Source organism: Parasteatoda tepidariorum, chromosome 1, assembly GCF_043381705.1.
Source record: "Parasteatoda tepidariorum isolate YZ-2023 chromosome 1, CAS_Ptep_4.0, whole genome shotgun sequence".
NCBI classification, from domain to species: Eukaryota; Metazoa; Arthropoda; class Arachnida; order Araneae; family Theridiidae; genus Parasteatoda; species Parasteatoda tepidariorum.
The window spans coordinates 18,070,242-18,079,214 of record NC_092204.1 but is presented as its reverse complement, the minus strand read 5'-3'; the positions used below and the strand labels follow the sequence as shown (position 1 = coordinate 18,079,214).

Below are 8,973 nucleotides of genomic sequence, written 5' to 3'. Positions count from 1 at the left end.
AAACAGTTCAAAAGTCAAAGTGCATACTAAGCTTTACTTGCCTCGCTATTATAACTAATAAAATAGTATAAGTAGATGAATAGAGTCAGATAAAAGGATGAATAAAATCAGATAAAAAGTATGTGTACGGTATAAAACGCATGTAGTAAAATGGTATGAAGCTGATAAGATGCTTGCAAAAGTGTATGAAATTGTAGCTGTATTAAGACATTTATAAACAATAAAAAATACCAACAGCACGTAAAAACGCAAAAATGTTAGGATGATGGGAGCCACCTTGCAAATCTTCAAGAGTTAAAATAGAACTACCGAAAAAGGTAAGACGAGTTAAAAGGTGGAAATATTAATAAAATGTGATTAATCGAGAGAGGAACGCTACAAGTACTGAGAAGGAGGCTCTCCAAACAGTAAAAGTGGAGGTGGGTTAACCGGGTGTGACCGATACATAGATGTGTAAGCTTATCATCAGCACTACGCTAGGGCAAAACTGGCAAAGGCTTGAAATCGGATTTGATGCTATGCAGTTTTTTAAAAACATTGAGGTCGCACTGTTGTTGACATAATGATGTCACCAATTTCCGAATATGTAGTTTTTTTTTATCAGAGAAAGGTATGGAAAAAAATTAAAACAAATGTGGCAGATCAGGCAGCTGAGTCAGCTAGATCATTCCCTGTAATACTAACATGACTCGATACCCAGCGAAATAAAATCTCAATGACATTCTTCTGAAGAGTGGTTAGCAAATGAAACATAAAATTTATGTGAATCACAGTGAAATTTTTATGATTGACTCAAAACGCTCATACTATCGGAGTATATTCAACACTTCCCAGTAGAGCATGAGGAGATTAGTCGTAGTGCAAGTAGGATAGCTCAGCTTCAGCAGTGAAGACGGAACAAATCTCGGGAATTTGGTAGCTGTACGTGAAGTCCGCAATGATGACACCACACACAACATATATAGAAGATTTTGAGTCATCTGTATATATCGGGACATAATGAGAAAACTAATGACTTTGAAAAGGGAAAAGTTGTTGAAATATGGTTGGTGATATGGTGATTTATTACATACCTTTAATAGAAAATAAAAATTATATGGTGAAACAGTCCAGTGTGAAATAAATAGGTGGTCTACCAATTATGATGGCGAATCTGAAATCTCAAATGTTTGAATATGTGAACGCATACGTGTTATAAGAGAGCAAACAAGAGAAGGTCGAGAATCATATAGGCGCATTAAACTTATTGGGGTAACTTAACACTGTAAAAAGACCTGATACGATAGTATTGCGTTAAGGACAATTACATTCTGCGTAGATCCAATGGTAGCTGATGACAAACAGCATGCAAGCATTCCACGGGGGAAGTTCGAAATGCACCGCTACAAATGCATAATGCAGTGTGATGCACCGTACCAAGGCGTTGTAGTCGCGAAGCAGAACCATAAACTATACATGCATAGTCCATGCATGACAGTATAAGTGTTGGAAAATTCACAATAGCGTAGTGCGGTCAGCTCCCCCAAAGCGTGTTAGAAAACACTCGTAACATATTTTAGGGTCTCTTGCATCTTTTCCGCAATTGCTTTATGTAAGGCAAAAAAGTAAGCTTATGATCGAAAATAAATTTACCTTTTTGATTTAAAGTTTGATTTAGACGTAACATCCATTGGTGGGTTGTCGAAAAACGATTCGTTATCCGATGGATGTATTGTTATTTCAGTGTCCATCTTCCGCAAAATATCTGATGTGGACTTTTTAACGATTTGTATGAATTTTTGATCATTATTCTTTTTAGGAATGCCTGGTTTAGGGTTAGGTAGCAACTTTACATTCGGACGCTGCTTTAAGACAGGACGAGACTTTTCTGGGACGTCAATCGAGATGTTTTTGGAGGTGGAGATTTGGATACAGGTCTGCGAGAACTAGATGGTCCAGTGTAATTAAATTGTGGTTTCTGTTTTGTTCGTTGTGAAGAAAATGATGTTAAGGTATCTATTTGCTTAATTATGATGCAATATGAAGTATTAGCTGCAGCTGAATAGGTTGTTGTTGTAATTCATTTACGTCGCACTAGAGCTGCACAATGGGCTATTGGCGACGGTCTGGGAAGCATCCCTGAGGATGATCCGAAGACATGCCATCACAATGTTGATCCTCTACAGAGAGGATGGCATTCCCGCTTCTGTAGCCCAATGACCTACACGGGAAATCGAGCACTTAACGATAGAACAGTTTAACGAGGACCCATACCGCACACCCTTGGTCCCTACGCAGATTGATCCAAGTGGTCACCCAACCGCACACTGACAGCAGCTAGTAATGCTTGACTTCGGTGATCTTCTGGCAACCATGTCTTAACGATCAGTCCACTGCGAGATACCGCTGAATAGGAAACTCCCGGATAGGGAGTGCGGGTAGTAATTATTCGGTGGGCTTTCATATTTGCTAACAGTATAAAACTACAACTTTCATTGCAATTTACACGTTGCAGAAAAACAGCAACGAGTATTCCGTGCACTCGTCAACGTTCGTTAAATAAGGATAAACCCTAAGATTCAGACAGAAATGAACTTAAAAGTTGAAACAGTCTAAAAAGAACACTCATTACTAGTTTTGCGAACGAAGTTTGAGTTTCGCTTTGCCCTTTCAATATTAAATATTTGTTATCATTTACATTTGTTATCAAGATCAAGTGTATAATGGTGATCGATAACAATCACAATTAATTCATTCTCCTTTAAATATTACGTATTGCTGTTTAATTGTCTGCTAAATATCGACTCCAGTGTAAACATGTCTGACAATAAAACTCAAAGATTTTTATGTACATGGAAGATTGAAAAATTTAATAGCATTCCAAACGAAAGGCAGCTCGAGAGTCCTTCATTTCAAATTAAAAAATTGTATCATAGTAAATGGAAATTAGTTCTAAAATCTAGTAATCCAAAGTTTGTTTCCTGTGAAGTTGTAAACACAGGTTCTAAAATTGCTGAAGAATCCTATTAGCTTTCGATTCCATTTGTTATGTCCCAAAGGCGATGTTCATAAAACGTCTGAATTATTCACTGAAAAACATTTTGAGTTCAAATATTCATCTTGTTATGACCTAATTACAGTTGATGCTTTGAAGCAAGAAATGTCTAATTGGCCAGAAGATACATTTACTCTTTGCTGTCTCATGGAAAGTGTGCTAGATTATGATTCGTTATCGCTGACAACAAGTAAAACAGCTGTTACTGGATGTAAACTTGAAACAAATATTTCTAAGTATGATTCCTCATTTACATGGTCGTCAAAAGAATCTAAAGGATTAAAAAAATATCCATTGAATATTAAAGAAATAAAGCTTGGAGACATTACAGTGAAAGTGATTATTACAAAGAGATATGGGTTTTGTAAGCTTTATCTTGTCAGTGATGTCAATGATAAAAGGCACCATGCTTTATTTTGGCGTATATGCTTTGCGAAAGAAAAACAAATAGAAAGGTCATTATGTAATTTTAGTGAGGAAAAAAATGTTTACTACACTGGTGCTGAAATTGAAAAGTATAACATACAAAATGAAATCAAAGTAATGTTTTATATAACTTATCTTGCTCACTCTTTGATGAATTATTGCTATACAGATGAAAAGTATGATATTGAAACTCAATCAATATCACTGGAGTTGTTCAAAATCGGAAGGACTTCAGAAGAGGAGAGTGTTTATTGTTTACAGCAAAACTTCAGTAAGTTGCTTTTGGATAAAATATTTACTGATGTTAAGTTACGAGTGGACGATGAGATAATGACCGCTCACAAAAATGTATTAGCCTGTAGATCACCTGTGTTCGCTGCGATGTTTGAACAACAAATGACAGAAAATAATACAGGTATTGTGGATATTGTTGATGTAGAAGCAAAAACCTTTTCTTCCTTTTTAGAATATATTTATACAGGGTCAGTTAAAAAGATAGATGAAGAATTGGCTTTAAACTTGTTAGTTGTAGCTGATAAGTATGATGTACCATCACTGGCTAAGAAATGTTCTTTGTTTTTGATGTCTGTTTTATCGAATAACAACTTATGCAAAGTATTATTGATTGCTGATATGGTTAATCAAAAAGAACTGAAATCATTTGTGGTAGAATTCATCTTAAAAAATTCTACAAATATTTTATCTTCTCCTGAATGGTTGCAGTTAGTTACGAAGAATAATACTTTGGCAACAGAGTTGCTGCTTTTAATATCAAAAAAATTTGATGAACAGAGTAAAATTAGTGAGGTGAGTTATGATAAATTATTCTACAATTTCTATTCATGTTTGTGAACAAATTTGATATTTTACAAAGTCTTGTGTGAATGAATTTAATATTTCTTACCTTAAAATAGCCATTAAAAAAGCTATTCATAAAAATTAAATATAACTTTTTTATTCTTCTGCAGCAGAAAATGATTTAAGAAAGTCATGATTAGTTTTAAATGTAATCAATAATAATAATTATAATTTTTTAAAATTTTGAGTGGTGAGAACAAAAAGTAAAAATTGAAAAATAATTTTACTATTAAAGTACTTTTTAAAGTAATTAAATAATTCAAAAAAATTTTTTTTTTAAACTGCATTATTTTCTGTACTAGTTAACAAGAAAAAAAAGTTAATTTGTCATGGTTATTTTTTTATATATCTATATATATATAAGTATGTCACAATCATCGCTGGAAAATATTGCAGTTTTTCTTTTTTAATAACTATAAAAATCCCTGTGTAAAATATTTAGTATATTATGCAACAATTACCATGAAATTTATATTTCGTAAAATCTCCTGGATTTTTTCCTATCCATGTTGGCAGCTATGGTTATGACTACACCCCATATTTTAAGAGTCAAGGTTTAAAGTCAATTAAAAAATATTCAGAAGTTTTTTTTTTTTTTTTTTTGTCTGATCTTATAACTTACGTCCACACTAATTAATTAGTATATTTAAGTCTTATGGACTATTTATATCCTATCGTTATATTTGTAATCTGACCATTTGCTCAAAAATTATTTTTCTTATAGCACAAATGTTAAATTTTAATTTGTGCACTATGCAGGGAGGAAAATAAAAAGCAGACCACCCTAATTAACTTTTGATCTACTGATTGAATCTTCGCGCTCTAGAACTCAGTCTTAATAGTATGAGGAGATAACCTCAAATATGCTAAATAATTAATGTAGACAGTATTTTAAGTTACGAAATCAGACACGAAAACATTTTCTCTGAATAAACATATACCCTTTTTTTAGCAGATTCGGATTTCTGCCCATCCCCCACAAAAAATATATGGGGTAACTGCTATCGGGGAAATATGGTCCCCATAGCTTGGTCGGGAGAGCTTCTAGGAAAGATAACCTCTATTTAGGACCATTTTTGGGAGGCACGAATTACCCATGATCCATCTACCACTGAGGATATTTTTCTTTGGCATGCAAAGTCGTTACAAGCGGAATTCGTATCAACCAGCCATTGCTGGGATTCGAACCTAGTTCACCTCATTGGAATGTGAACACTCTGTCCCCTGAGCCATCACGGCTCCTATTTTAGATTGTACGAAAGCGCCATTTTCCACGTTGGATGAAAATACTCGGTCTACATGCGTTTACATCAAAGAATTTTTGAGGGCAGGCGCCGAGAACTTATGCTTTTAGGAAGGAGGGGGAAATCCCCCTTAGCTGAATGAAATTTTGAATTTGACTGAACCATTAATATAAGTGTGTAGTTCAGTACTTCATTAGATTCAATAAAAAAAAATTCTTTTGTTGCTAATATTTTCACAGCACATTAATTTTTTCTACCAATATATCACTGATTTAATGACTATTTACAGTGAAACCTCCAGGAAAGACCACCTCAATTTGCGACTGCGTTTAGAAGGCACAGAATTTTTTACGTAGAATTTTGTACATAATTGAAGAAAACCTTTAGGAGAGACCATTAAAGCCTCTCCCAGCGACCGGGAAAATATCTGCACCAAATGTGTAAAAAGAACCATGAAAAAATATCAAAACAAAAAATTTAACATAACAAATAGATTGAAATGTATTCAAAATATTTGTGAGGCTCTTATTTAGAGAGTTATTTTTGACAATACAACCTCATGTTGCAGTCAGAGTAAATGTGTGCTTATCTATTATATTTAAAAAACATGTTTTTAAATCAATATCCTTTATTTATTTTTTTTTCACTTATTTGAAGAAGATATACAACATTACAAATTATGTATTTTGACTTCTGTTGAATAAATTATTGAATATGTTTGATTATTTAAATCATGAACTAGAAAAATAAAGAGCTGTTTTTACTGTTCAAAAAACTTTCATTCAAAATACTTTTTGACTCTAAATGAAATGATGTTTACTTGTTTAGCTGATTTTGAATACTTTTATTTTATTGTGCTATTTCCAAAAAATTAGTTTTTATTTAACTTTTTTCATTTATTTCAGAGAAAGTAGGGTCAAATCTCCAGCAAGATCATCAGGGCCACGTAAAGTTTACGAAGCTGTAAGGCGATTGAAGTAGCAAGTTGCAAACAGTGCATTTTTTGTAATGAGTAACATCTTCAGTACACATAATGGAAGTTTTAAAAGTTAGAACTTAAATGAAAAGGCTTGAAAAGTATACAAGAAATAACCACCTTAAGTTTTAAGGATAAATGCCTTTTTCAAATTACAAAGTGCTAAGTAAATCAAAATTAAAATCACGTTTATGATATAATAAGGGAAAGGGAAAAAAACAGGGAAAGGGAAAAAAACAGCTTAATACATTGAAATTTTCTTATAAATAATAATAACTTTCAAGAAGTAATTAAATAATAACTTTCAAGAAGAAAAATAAATTCAAGAATTGAATGAAAAATTTCATCAAATTATAACTAATGAGATAGGCAACATAACACACTGTCTGCAAAAGCTAGTTTTTAATTTTTAGAATTTGTGAAAGTTAATGAAAAGAGCTTGTGTTAAGGGTATAGTTATTTTATGAATTATTAAAAAAATATTTAAAATAACTTTACTTTTTTCTAGCATTAGGGGAAAATTCTTCATTAAATCTCAGTTATGCTCATAGCAACAAGGTTTTAAAACGGTATTCTAATCAACTATTTTTTTTTAAAAATTTCTTTGTTTAATTTGTTATTTTATTAAATTAACGTTGGTAATAGCAATTTAAGTTCTTATGAAAAAAATTTTGTTGTCTATACTGTATAACTAAAAAATTGAATGTATTGATGGTAAATAATTTGAAACATGATGAAAAAAAATAACAGAATTTATCTTATTTATGTTCATTCAAAAGTAACATTCATTTTTTTAATTGTTTCTAATATGTCTGTTTCCTGTTTAATAAGTATATACAGGGTGCGTAGCGCTTCTTAAAAATGCTTAAAGGCACTTATTTTTATTTTGTTTTTTAAAAGCCCTTAAAGGTGCTTTTTTTATTCAAGGTTTTTTAAAAAGTGCTCAATTTTCTATCTTTAAAAAAGAGATTTTTGTTTGCTATTTTGATTGTCGTTCTAAATTACAAAAAAATGCATGATTTTCACAATTTTCTCTGCAGTATTTAACAGAGACTAATTATTTTATCATGATTATGTTTTAAAACAACATTTTATCAAGCGGATAGAAAAGTGGAGACCAATTTTATTCCTACTACCAATAAACAAAGAACATGGGAGCATGTCTCCTTTTGTAATTAATTACTGACACTATCTAATATTCCAAGGTGTCTCGCGTTTTTAAAAAGTGCTTATTTTTGATTTACATTTTTTAAAAGCCCTTAAAGATTCCTTTTTATATTCGGGGTTTGTAAAAAGTGCTAAATTTTCTATCTTTTAAAAAGATATTTTTCTTTGCCTTTTTATTGTTTTAAATTACAAAAAATGCACGATTTTCTCTACGATATTTATCAGAAACTAGTTATTTTATCATGATTATGTTAAGTTTGTGAAAATATTTTTGAATTTTATTGATTTTATATTCATAAATTAAGAACTTAAAAGATAGAAGGAAATTATTTTTATTATTTCACAGATCCTAATTATGATTTTTTTTTTTTAAGTGATTAAAAATATTTTTTGACTGCTTAAAAGGTGCTTATTTTTTGTTAAAAAATCTGGCTATGCACCCTTATATATTCTTCCAAGCAACTTAATCATAGTACAGTACCTACCATTAAATGTGATTCTTTTGTCACTTGAAGGTTTTGATTCCAATAAATGGCCAACTCCACTAACCGACTTAAAAACGTCTTTAACCATTTTTCAGTATTCCTTAAATAGAGGATCTTTTGAATAGAGAGTGTGCCTTATTTGTGGTTGTCCTTTACAGAAGGTACTGCTAAATTCAATTTGTAAAAATTTATAATTGTTGAAATTAATTGTAATGTAAGGAATTAATCTATTTTTTATAATTGAAATTAATATATGCTTGTTGTTGTTGAATTTTTAAAACTTTATGATTGTTGGATTTTGTAATGATTTAAAAATGGATATTTTTGTAATTGTTTTGTCTTCCATGTCTTTTGTTTTGTTTTGACTCCTTAATAATTTCACTATAATAAAAATATATAATTTCAATATAGTATCCTATAAATACACATTATACATAACTATGACATCAGTAGTATGAACTGACTGAAAAATATCCTTTAAGTTTAGTTAGCAACTTCTAGCTGCAAACTCTTAAAAATAATTTTAAAAACAGAAGTTGTAGTTTTTATTGGTGTATTCAGCTGCTGGAAAACTGAAGTTTCATTGTGTCAGTTTACTTTGATTGGGACAGGAAAAAAACTTGGTTGGAATATTACAGAAAAAAAATTTAGTGAAAAAGTAACTTGTTTTATAAGTAAAATAAATAGCATTTACACAATATACCTTTTTACATTTCTCATTAAAATATTCAGTAACTCTCAATATTTTACTACCACTGCTTATACTTTAACAGTATCTTGATT

General features: G+C 31.0%; 1 protein-coding gene across 1 annotated transcript; it reads left to right on the top strand.

Moving 5' to 3' along the window:
• Nucleotides 1-2,517: 2,517 nt before the first annotated feature.
• On the top strand, nucleotides 2,518-8,596 carry LOC107438288 (protein maternal effect lethal 26). The gene is made up of 2 exons (XM_016050524.3): nucleotides 2,518-4,267; nucleotides 6,468-8,596. Exons 1-2 carry the CDS (start codon nucleotides 3,140-3,142, stop codon nucleotides 6,474-6,476), a joined length of 1,137 nt encoding a protein of 378 aa, XP_015906010.1. The 5' UTR covers nucleotides 2,518-3,139; the 3' UTR covers nucleotides 6,477-8,596.
• Nucleotides 8,597-8,973: the final 377 nt, after the last annotated feature.

Bases quoted from the DNA above. Each gene is read 5' to 3' on its own strand.
- LOC107438288 (XM_016050524.3), top strand. From the start codon at position 3,140: ATGTCTAATTGGCCAGAAGATACATTTACTCTTTGCTGTCTCATGGAA.